The sequence below is a fragment of the Desmodus rotundus genome, chromosome 7 (assembly GCF_022682495.2).
Source record: "Desmodus rotundus isolate HL8 chromosome 7, HLdesRot8A.1, whole genome shotgun sequence".
NCBI classification, from domain to species: Eukaryota; Metazoa; Chordata; class Mammalia; order Chiroptera; family Phyllostomidae; genus Desmodus; species Desmodus rotundus.
In genome coordinates, this window is record NC_071393.1 from 10,217,354 (window position 1) to 10,229,664 (window position 12,311).

The following is a 12,311-nucleotide window of genomic DNA, read 5'->3' on the forward strand; positions in this document are numbered from 1 at the left end:
AAACTAGAACAGACCTTTTCCAAAACCAGTGCTTTTTTCTCATGCAACACTTTAGAATCAGGCTACCTCGGCTTAAATTCCCATTGCACCACTATTAACCCTACAGTCAGACCACTTGACCTCTCGGAGCCCTAGTTTGCTCATCAGCCAAATGGAGAGAACAGCACCTAATTCACAGGGATGCTGTGAGGAGTCACAGAGAGAAGGCATAGAGAATGCCTAGCTCAGTGGGTCACCAAAGTCATTACCAAGCACACACCTGCTCCCACCATCCCAGACAGCACCGATCTCTCCCAGGGCACCCATACCTCTACTCTACCAGCCCTCCCTTCCGACAGGCTCAGATCTGCCTGTTCGCCATGTCCTAGCTGCCCCAGAACCCTCAGTGGGGGCTCTACCAGACCTACTTCTCTTGCTTCTAAGTTTCCTTGCCCCTTTCTCATCATCTAAACCAAAATCTTCCTCCCATTATATTTCCCTAGTCCATGGCCATTGCTTTAGCCAAGGAAGATGGCATTTTAAATGGGTAATTGTGACAGATTGGTCAAGGGAAAAGAAACAGCGGGAGACAGACAGAGAGAACAGAGAGATTGTCAGCTGAGACTACATTCTGCCAGAGAGTAAACAGAGCTCTGAAATTACCATGACTTAAAAAATAAAGCCTTTCCTTCCTCACATAAAAGGATTTTACCTTCTGGAAGAAGTATTGGTATGGTGGCTTCATCCAGGGCCCAGGTTCCTTTTAATTTTTAATCCATTACCTTAGTATTTGCTTCCATCTGCATGTTTTCCTCATGCTCACACAGTGGCTGCTGGTGCTGCAACCATCATAGCTAAGTTCCAGGCAGTAGAAAGGAGGAAGAAGGAAAAAAGGGTAGGCAAAGGGCATGTACCACCCAGCTGTGTTAACTCCCTTTAAAGAGTTTTCCTATGGGGTGGGGGGAGTGGTGGGGAGAAAATGCAGACAACTGTAATTGAACAACAATAAATTTATAAAAAAGAGTTTTCCCAGCAGCCCTCCCAATGACTTCCACTTAAACCTCCTTAGCCTGTCCAACCTGCCAGGGCAGCTGGAAAATGTAGTTTTGTTTGTTGCTGTTTTGTTTCGTTGATTTTTTTTTTTTTGTCTAATAATGCCCAAAATAATGTGATCTGTTACTAAGAAAGCTGGGGAAATGGACATTTGATAGCAAATGGCACTTTCTGCCATTGGGAGAAAGGGGAAGAGGTAGAGAGGGAAAACCAGCAAATTCTGGTCGCCTGCTTTCTACCCCTGTCTTCAAGGCGTCCACAGTCTACTAATAAAAGCAGACGCTGACATGGGCATTCACCATGTAGTGTGATGAGCGTACTAATGGGAAACACAGGCAGAGGGAGCTACAGGGACACAGAGGAGGCACGTGACCTAGCCTGGAGTTTGGGGAGGAGGAGGAAGAACAAGACTGAGTGGTCAGCACTGGACAGTTTTTTCCCCAAGCTTTGAAGGACAAACAGAAATCAGCCAAGTGAAGACGCAGGAGAAGGAACCAGTGGGAAAGGCAAAATCATGGGTAATTTGGAGGAACAGAGGGACTCAAACGAACATCTAGATAAGTGGCTTGAGATAAATCTCAGACCTTGGGAAGGAGTCCAGACTTCATCCTGAGAACAGTGGGAAGTCACCGAAGGGTGTGGAGCACTCTGGCAGAAGTGATGAGATCTGAATTTTAGGGAGAGCCCTGGGGCAGCCAGGTGGATGATGGATCGAGGAATCCATGGACGGGGAAGGAGAAAGACCAGCTAGGAGGCCACTAAGAGCAACAGGAGCAACAATGGTTGTTTCTGGCCAGGGTGCTGGCAGCAGGAAGATAATCAAGTGATATTTAGGAAGCACAGTTGATGTTACTCATGGTCAATTCACAAATATGAAGGGGGTAAAGGGGACAAAAGTAATCTCTCCATTTTAGAGGTGAAACCAATTTTTTGGCCCCCCTAGAGTGACATCCTCATCCCAAGAAACTCTCTAGGTTGCTCCTTCTTCCAACCGAAACAGCATCTACTAGGTGCACGTCTGCCCAGACCTCAGAGATGCCTCGTAGGTTTTGCAAAGGAGCCAGAAAGAATAGAGCCGAGCAGCCCAAGGGACTTCGCCAATGAGAGTGGAGCTCCCTGAGCCTTCACCACGGTCCCCAGAGCATCTTCCTTCCACCTGATTTGTGATCAAAAGGAATCCATGAATGGACCCTTTTCTCTTTGGGCTGAGTCACTCAGAAAGGAGAGCGATCTGCCTGGTACTTTCCATCGGAGAGGTGAGATCCTGACTCCACTCGGCAAAGCTCCCATTGTTGGGCCTTACAATTAGCGAACGACCTGGGAATGGTGAAGAGATGTTCCGATGTGATTTAATAAGAGTGCGGCTGCAATAAGCACTCAGAATATGTTTGCAGTCAATTTGCAGTATACACAATATGCTACCAGAGCAATCTTTTGTGTACGGTGTTGACCTTTATCTCTGGCAATCTTGTCCTATAAAGAAGAGTGAAATCTCCACTGCAAATCATTAGCACTCAGGAAATGACTAATTTGCATGCTGACAAAGATATTAACTTGGGGGGTGGGGCGGAGCGGACAATACAACACGTCCTTTTGTCTGAAAGGCAGTTCAAAATCTGTGTTGTGACTACAGTTGACTGAAGTTCAATTACTGTAATAAATGTATTCCAAATTTCATCTCAATTGCATTTGCATTTTAATGAATGATTCTCACCTTCTTGTCAATTTGGCAGCCAGGCTAGATTTATTAAGTTATTGTATAAACAGAGCATTCTAATGCGGGAATTTAAATGCAAAATATTTGCTCGGTGTGCGTTTGAACTGGGGCTGCGTTGTTAACTCGCCTGTTGTATGGGTTGCCCGAAAACTCAAGAATTTAAGGGCAGCGGTTCGGATCCCTTCAGCCCATCCTGGTTGCCATCCCCTCCTCTGAAATCAGTGTGTCCAGGTGGGCTGACAGGGCAAGGTGGGAGGGAGGCAGCCAGCCAGATGAAGTGGACTCTCCAGGCCTCCCACCTCCACAAACTGGCGAGAAACTGAATTATTTGCTGCTCTATGAAAACAATAAAATCTGTTAAGTGAAAATTTCCCATGTAGGCAATTCCCTTCCACAAGAGCAGGACATCCCTGAAGTCGGATTGCCGGGAGTGTTTGTTCATCTAAATGTCATTCTGCCTTCTCTGTGGAAGCACTCCTGGCTTTATAGCCCCATATTTCTTGCAGGCAGAGGCAGAAAATGGGAGTGGAAACCAGCTGGATGCAGAGCCGAAATACCATTGGAAGTTCTTTTCTTGCTGTTATTTGTGTGTTTGTGTGTGTGCGTTAGTACATTTGGGCTGTTGCTTTCTAACAGGGTGATTTGCGGTGGTTAATCCCATGCCCCCCACGATAGAAAGGTTGAACGCAAGTTCCCCCACGGCCTCCAACGTTCCCAATACCCAGTGGCTTCTTGCAAGGCCCCTGTGGAGACCACTGGGACTGTGTCTTCGGTGACGGTCAGTCCTCTCTTCCTGCAGGGCCCTGAGGATGGAGGCTGATTCAGGCAGTGAGACGCTGATTGTGAAATCAGCCCCACTGGCTTCCAGCCCCTGCTTTGCCCCTTTCCGGCTGTGTGACCGTCATCATTTACTCAACCTTTCCCCTGTTTTCTCCTGTGCAAATCACACCATACTCTCAGGACTGTTGGGTAAACCGACGATATAATAGTTCCCCACCACTGAGTCCTAGGTATTGATACCAGGCACCACACTTAATCCTCCCAACAGCCCTTTGCGGTAAGAACGAGTGTTTTCCCCATTGGAAGGTGAAGAGGCTGTGGTTCCGGGAGGTTTAAAACCTGCGGAAGGGAGCCACAGAGGAGAGATCCCATCCAGAGGCCATCCCCTCAAGCCTTATCACTGCATCCACCTGCCCTCCAGGCTGAAGGTGCTTGGGAGTGAAACCTGGACTGTTTCACTTCCGTCCCTTTAGTCTGTCTCAGCTGAGCCCTGCTGAGAGCATCCCTGTGGCCCGCGCCAGCATCTTCGTGCATCAGCTCACACACAGACTCCTGTTCTGAGCACGCAGGTCCCTTGAAAATAAAAACCCAACCCCATGCATTGGGTAAGAGGAAGTTGCATTGGATGGAGGAAACTTTTCATTTTATAACCTGCTTCTTCCTCCGCTTGCCTGACGCAGTTAATTATTTTACTCCCCATCATGCCTCCTGAGATGTTAGCCAGGGGAGTTTTACAGCGTGAGGAACAGTGAGCGGGAGGCCCTGCATGAGAGGATTTAAAGGCGAAAACTGCTCTTCCCTGCAAATAGCTCCCCTCACACAAATAGTCTGGCAATCAGCAATAATGATGAAGAAAATGTAGGGAACATACAAGGGAATTAAATGGGAATTTGCTAAAATATTAAGCATTTTTAAATGGGCCTTGGCAGTGCCGGGGGAGCATTTCTAAGCTCGCCGAAGGAACACCCTGCAGCCTGAAGTTCTCAGCATAGACTGCTGTGTCTGAAATGAGGGCCCAGACCCCTCCCCCCCAGTTCTGGTCACCTCTCACCCATGTCTTTCCAGAAGGTCTGGCTGCTGGGAGGTGGGCTGCCTTGGTTGAAGAGGGGGCTGCAATTGCACCCTAAAACTTGCTTACTAGATTTCCACAAATTGGTCAACAGTGACTCCCCTATCTCTTTCCGTGGGTTAATTGACAAGATGCCTTTGTCACTCTATCTGCATCTTGGGGCTTGTTGCAGACTTGGCTTTTCATGGTGTCCCTCCTGTACAGGTCCTTGAAAGAAGTCTCTTCCTGCTTTCAGCCCCGGGAATAGCAGGCCATCACCTGAACAGCTTTTTTACAAATCTCACGGTCATCAGAATTGTGCTTCCCTCTCTGCAGTAGCCACTCAGATGCTCCGGGCCAGACCACGTGGCGTGGGTTTGAGACTTGTCTTACCTGATTTTATTTTCTTGGTTTTCCCTGCCTTTATGACTTTCTTTTTCTGCCTCTAATATATTTTTTTGAATAAGGGCATAAATAAGTTAAGTAGAGAAATCTCTTGCCAACCTCCTAATTAACACAAAGAAAGCTGAGATGCAGAAGTGAAGACTGCACATTCTTGGAGGACAAGTTCACCTCCGCAATGCCAGTGCCTTAAACGGAACTCGAAACGTCAGAAGTTCCTAACGCAGAATCTGACGCATAGCCCGGACCCAGCCCGGGGCCTGCAACATACTATTCAAGCCCCTTTGACTTCCTGTGACACGGACTTGTTGCTTACTATAAAATTAATAAGGATGCTGTTAATGTCAAAGAAAAATCAAGTGATTTAGGCTGTTCCCTGACAGGAGGCCTAGATACTGGGTCATACCGTGTTCTTGCCCTGAGGCTGCCAGAACGGAGTCCGGCCAGTCGGGCAGCCTACACAACAAAAGTTTGCTGACGCACACTTTTGGGTGCTAGAAGTCCAAGATCAAGGGCTATTTGAGAGAGAAGTTGTCCCATGCCTCTCCCCTAGCTTCCGGCGGTTCGCTAGCGGTCGCTGGTGTCCCTGGGCCGGTGGAAGCCTCGCTGCATCTCTGCCTTCGTCTTCAGGCGGCATTCCTTTTGCATGTGTGTCTGTGTCCAAATTGTCCCTTTTCTGTCACACGGGACTAGGGGTCAGCCCTACTCACTATGACCTCATCTTAAGTAATTATGTCCGTATTGGTCCTATTTCCAAATAAGGTCACATTATGACATACTGGGGGTTAAGACTCCAACCTAAGTATTTTTTGGGGGGGAGGGGACACAATTCGACATTTCAAGATCGAACAGCTTCCAAGTTCTGCAGGGCAAGATGGAGGCTTTTGTCCAGTTTCACTCTGAAATCAGAGCCCAAAGCCCACCGAGCTGGCTGGGTTCGCTGAGCGTCCCTGGAGCCCCTGCGTCTGCCACATGCCAGCGTCACGCACACAGTGAGTGACTCTGCTCGCTGCTTCTGAAGACCGTGGTCTGTCGCGGGACCCGGCAGGTCTCCCTGACAGCCTGTCACTCTGTGACTGAATCTAAATGACAGCAAGGAAGGCTCCGCAGCAAAAGGGGAGCCCAGACACCCGTCTGTCAATGACAAGACACCAAGTTATCCAAGGACCTAGTGGCCCACCGAATCTCCACAGTCAATGAAAGGGATTTCCAGGACAAGCTGGGGAGACTTCCCAGAGGAAAGGCCAACCGGCCACATTTAGAAACAGCCTGACAGTCGACCCACCAGCCCCGTGTGCAGCTGGGCTTCCCAAAGAATTCACTACCTGGGTTCAGACCCCCGCTCTGCTCTTTTTCAGCTTTCAGAGCCTCCGTCTCCTTGTCAGTAAATGAAATGCTAACAACAGCACCGACAACCTGCAGTTGTTATGAGGATGAGTAAGTTAATTCATGCGCCTAGAAGTAGGGGGTTGGGAGGGCGAGGCACAGACACGTGGGGGGGCAGGGCCAAGTCCTACCACAGACGTGAAATCACGGCATGACCAAGTTCGCTACTAAAGCCTCTTATGGGGAAGATATTTGAAGAGCTGAATCTCAAGAGCACGCTGGAAGCACCTGACAGGTGTCACTGGAGTCCCCTGGCAGAGAGGGACCTCCACAGCGCTGTCACGGGGTCCTGCACCTGAGGATGTCAGACTGAGGTATTAGGATGAGCTTCTTCCTTAAAATGATACAATCTATCACCTCCCAGAGTAGCACCCCAGAACAAAGGGTGGGGGGAGCGAGTACCCAGGGCAGCAATGTCCCCTAGCACACAGTAGGTATTCAATGAATTTTTGATGAAGGTCTGACAGGGACGCAGCTATTCAGGCAAACATATGAGTTTGAAATTAGGTATAAGAGTCTTGTGGTAACTGTGTGTGGGGCCAGGTGGGCACTGAAAACACAGGGGGAACACTCTGCAAAGTACGGTTGTCTGACCACTACGCTGTACACCCGAAACTAATACAAAATAACATTGAATGTAAACTGCAATTGAACATTTTTTTAACTAAGAATAAAAAGCCTGGCTCCATTTTTTATGTGACTTGGCAACTTGGGAGCTCTCCCCACCTCTTCTTCCCACCCTACCCTGCATCTGGGCAAGATGATAAGAAAGCCCCGCTGCTCCTTCTCTCCGAGCTTGGCCCAGCCCCACTCCCTGAAACTCTCAGCCAGTCTCCCTCCCTGCTCTCTCAAGCGGATGTCAGACTGTGGGGCCTGCCTGTTCCACCCAGAAAGCCTCCCTCTGTGGGTCAGTGTGCACCCTTTGGGTGCGTGTGGTGTCAGTCTCAACCTCTAAGCCAAATTTTGAGCAAGGGCCTCTATGAAGTAACGAGGCTGCTGACACATCAGGCCCAGCTCCCAGGTTAGCTCTGCATTTGCTTTGTCTCTGCTACACCACAAATACCCATTTGTGAAACTAAGGGGTTGCAAACGGGAACAGTTTTCTTCCTGTCAGGTGACCCTGGAACCTCGGGACACTGTTTGATGATTGGCAGGTTCAGAAGCTTGAAAGCAAAACAGGGCATTTGGGTGAATCTCGGAGAAAGCAGCCTTGGCCGGGAGCCCCGGCTGGAGAGCACCGACCTGCCACTGGTGACCAGGGGTGAGCCCCTCGTCCGTACTGGGCACCTCGCCAATCCCTGTCCGGGCACGAAGGCAGCTGATCCTGCGGGGTGCGAATTGTTACGCTTACTTCAGAGCAACTAGGGGATGCCGGGCATGGAGCAGGCACTCGACAAGTACTTGCTGAGTGAGGGAGTGAAGAAGGAACTGACACCTGCAGAGGTGAAGTCATTTGTGCATCCAGAATTCAAGGTCAGGTCTGACTCTGGAATTTTCAAGGTGGAAAGGCGCCTGCCCCTCAGGCGCAAGCATGCCCCTAGCAATGGCCAGTCCCGAGGTGTTCAGAGAATGGCCTTTTTTTTTTCCCTTGAGGTAGCAAATTCATTTGAATAAATTTTCATTAATGCTTTTTGATCGAGGAAAGAAAGAATTCTATTCATTTAAATGCTCTCTTACAAAAATAAACTGTATTTTATACACACACATATAATTATATTTGCTTATACACTATGTATGACATGGATAACTGGAACCATCGTAAATTGGAATTTATTAATATTAATAAGATATCACAACTAATGTGCACTTAGGACTACGCTGTAATTGGTATTTATAATAGTAAAAAGCATGATATAGTTAAATAGGTAGTTGAAAGAGGTAGATGATATTCCTTGCGGGTAACCCCACCTGAGGGTGAGGAATGATAGGAGTTGAGCAGAGCTATTAGTTCCAATCTAACCCTCCATGGGTGTAGTGAGCTAAACTGTTTACCTCAAAAATATATGTCTGAGTCCTAACCCCCTACCTAGGCCTCTAAGCTTACTCAGACATAGGGCGGTTACAGGTGTACTGGACGTCAGTATGGGATCTTCCTGCTTCTAGGTCAAGTCTTCAAGCCAGTGGTGGGTGTACTTATAGGAGAAAGGAACGGTAGACTTGACAGACTCCAGGGAAAAGGCCCTGTGAAAATGGAGGCCAAGGCTGGACCATGTTGCCACAGGCCAAGGAATGATTAAGACAGCTCATCTCTCTGTCTCCCTCTCTGTCCAGCTTCCTGATTCAGTCCGTGAAGATAGGCCGCGGGTACTTTACCATGCTGCGGGAGGAGAGCGCCTGGAAGAAGAGGCAGCAGCAACTCCAGAAGCTGAGAGAGGAAGAAAGACATAAATTCCAACCAGCCAAGAGGATCTCAGACCTCCATTACAGGGATATTCTTTTGGCGTAAGTAGAGGAAGGGCTGTGGGCAGCAGATGCTGCCTGGTTGGGTTGAGGGGCGGCGGCTACCTCACAGTGGGAGGGAGCCCCTTCTCGGGCGAGTGTCTGCTGACTCCGCGTAGTCCGGTCCAGCCTACCTTGTCAGCCTCACCTTCTGGCAGTCAGTGGGGTAGTTTCTACTACATGTGTCTGTCCTCCTTATCCAATGCCAAGAACTCCACGGGAAGCCTTGCCGTTCCCAAAATGTGCCTCTTTCCCTCTCCTTCCCAGGCTTGTCCCTACCTCTAGGCCTTTTCCCATGCTGTGCCTTGGGCCCAAAATGCTCCTCCCTATGTCCTCTTCCAACCAAAGTTCTACTTATCACTTGAAAGTCCAGCGTAAATGCTGCCTTCTCCTGCTTTCCTCGATTTCAGCCCAAACAGCCCCAGAACCCATTTGGACTCTGGGTTCCCACAACATGTCTGTGTGCTAGTTGGCCTTAATCCATGTCAATATTCTAGACCTTCGCCTGACACCCCAGATCCTAGCTCGGTGTCCTGCAGGGTTATTTAATGAAGTAGTCCCCCCTTTTTTTGGTAAGGGTCTTTCCTCTGGTTGAGAGAGGAGCATCATCAGACTAACCCATTATGAAATAGCAACAATGATAATAATAATAATGACCACATCAATAATTATGTCTGCTATATGCTTTATGTACCTCTTTCTGTCTAAATTTTAAAATGTTGCTCTGATATAGGTGCTATCATTAGCCCCGTTTTACAGATTAGGAGTAAGGCTTACAGATGCTCACACAGTTCCCCTTAGGACTCAGGTCGTAAGTTAAAAGCATCCCTGAGTCCCCAGCTGAGTAACACCAGAACCCATGGACTGCACCGTTTCGCATGGACAAAATCCTGGCATCCATAGCTCGTGTAAAATCAGTGGGGGACGAGTCAGGGGGGAAAGGAGGTGCTGAGGCAGGGACCGAGGAAATATATGGTAGAAACAGCTGTTGCTGCGGCCACCGTTCTGTTAGGGCGGTGGCCTCAGGCCTAGCTACACGTTGGAATCACCTGGGGAGTTTTTCAAACCCCAGTGCCCACGGCATGTCCCAGACCAATTCTGGGGGTGCTACCTGGACACAGTATTTTTTTTAAAGCTCCCCTAGATGATCCCATTATGCTAAGGTTGTCTTCAGAAACCCGAATTGCCAGGTTGATGGCTACAGAGGAAATGGAACCCACAGCAGGTAACCGCTGTCCTCTGCACTGTTCCCCAAATCCTGCTCTTCACAACGTTCACTTAAAGAAACATGAATCTGTGCTTCTTGAAAACAAGAGCCCTACTGATGGAATTATTCCATGTCGTATTGCATGTGAGACTCAATCCAGGGAGAAAGCGGGCCGGTGGTTACCAGGGGCTGAGGGAGGGGGTGGAGCAAGTGACTGCGTAATGGGTACCAGGTTTCCTTTGGGGGTGATGAACATATTTTGGAACTAGACTGAGGTACAACCACCAATTCAAGTGCCATTGAATTGCACCCTTTAAAATCCTTTAAAAAAGTAAAGGACGATGACTCCTGCAGTGTCTACCTCCTTCACTCTCTTACTATAAACACAATAGTTTTGACACCAGATGTGTGGGTATTTTTTCCCCACCCACACCAAGCAATTCTTTGCCACACCAACTAGGTGTCCTACCACCCGATCCAGTTCTGACACTTTCTACCTGGAGTTAGCATCAGATCCCACAGGTTAAGGGCTCAGCCCCAAAAGACTGCCCCTCCCCCGCATCAGACACAAATCACAAGTCCCAGACTGACCGACCAGAAATACGTTAGGGTTCCCATGACCCCTTCCTTCGGTTTGGTCATTTTCTAGAGTGGCTCACAGAACTCAGGGAAACACCGACTTACATTTACCAGTTTATTATATAATCAAGGACACGGATGACCAGCCAGATGAAGAGGTTCTTAGGGCGAGGTCTGGAAGGGTCCCAAGTGCAGGAACATCCGGAAGGGTCCCAAGTGCAGGAACGTCTGTCCCCCGTGGAGTTGGGGAGTGCCACCCTCCCATCACCCACCCAGGAGCTCTCCGAACCCCGTACTTTTGACATTTTTACAAAGGCTCCAGCATATAGGCACGACCTGTCGTTAAGTCTGAAAGTTCGAAGCTCCTAATCATGGCTCCATCTCTTGGAAGCCACCAGAGCCCACCCAGAGCAGCCTCATTAGAACAACAGGCAATCCTATCAGCCAGGAAATTCCAAGGCATTTAGAAACTGCATGTCAGAAGCCAGGATCTAAGACCAACGAGTAGAACAAAAGATGTTCCCAGTGCGGCCATCACCGAGGACGTTGCAAGGGTTTAAGGAGCTCTGTGCCAAACACCAGAGGAAGAAACCGATACACATTTTCTGTTATCGCACAGTGCCCCTTTAGGGACCCGGGAAGGAACCCCCAGGGGCGGGGCTCTGGGACAGGATCTCTAACGCTGAATGGGAGGTCATCGGATGACAAAAAGGAGCCACGGTTAGACATACACATATCAGCCCAGCAGAAGTTCCTGCAGCCAGCATTTGAGGTTAGGAAGGCCAGGCCGACAAGGGAGGGTGTGTTGTTTCTTGCCAGAACTCAGAAACACTATTTCCTGAGTGGAAAAAGAAAAAAAAGCAGACAAGTCATGACCTGAGTGAGCCCCTCCATCCGGCCACTCAACAGACCACCACTGAAGTGTCCTCGTGGGACCTGGGAGGGGCATGTGATGCAGAGAAGGCCGCTCAGTGAGCAGAGGAGCTCCTGTGCACTCTCCATGAGGCCCCCAAGAGCTCAGGGCAAATAATCCCACCTTCCCTGTGCCCCACGGTGCTCTGCTGCTCCCAGTGACACCAGCCAGCGGGCAGCCTTTGCTGGATAAAGGCAGGGAGGGAGCTCTGCTCTTTTTTGCAGAAGCTGTCCTCAGATTAATGGGCCAGGGAACGGGCACTGCAAGGGGCAGAGAGTCTGTTTAAGAACCCCTCGCCCCTGTGACTGCTTAAATGGTTCATTGTAACGACTCCCTTGTTTGGATGGGGTTTTTAGTCCGTGGTCACAAAACACAGTTCTCCCCGCTCCAGATTCATGTTTCGGTGTGAGAGACATGGTTTATTTAAAGTTTAATAAGTTTAAATATGCATGAGGTCGCTCCTCTTGTAGACATTGGTCTGGTTATGTCTTATCTGCTGAATTCTATGAGCTGTACAAGGCTGGTTATTAAAATATAACTGGAGGCAATTACTGTGATGTAGCTGTCAAATGCAGGTCGGGAGGCAGGGGTTATAAAATAGCACTGATAGCTTATCCTGACCAGTCCAGCACAGGCCTGGGTTCAAATCCTGACTTCCCTCATACACCTGTCTAACTTCGGGCAAGTCCCTGCGGCTCTCTGAGCCTCCTTGTTCCTCGCCCATACGAATGATACCAAACTCCCAGGTTTATTATGAGGATTAAATGAAATAATGCACAGAGCCAGGCGAATGGGACGTGCTCAGTGG

The 12,311-nt window shown here is 49.0% G+C and overlaps 1 protein-coding gene across 1 annotated transcript in view; it reads left to right on the forward strand.

The window, feature by feature from the left end:
- The window catches only part of CCDC60 (coiled-coil domain containing 60), a 121,551-nt gene that overhangs the window by 74,660 nt on the left and 34,580 nt on the right, over positions 1-12,311 (forward strand). Inside the window, exon 3 of the mRNA XM_045200835.2 lies at positions 8,637-8,807. Within this exon, the coding sequence (XP_045056770.2) occupies positions 8,637-8,807 (171 nt within the window). The remainder of the gene's footprint in view (positions 1-8,636; positions 8,808-12,311) is intronic.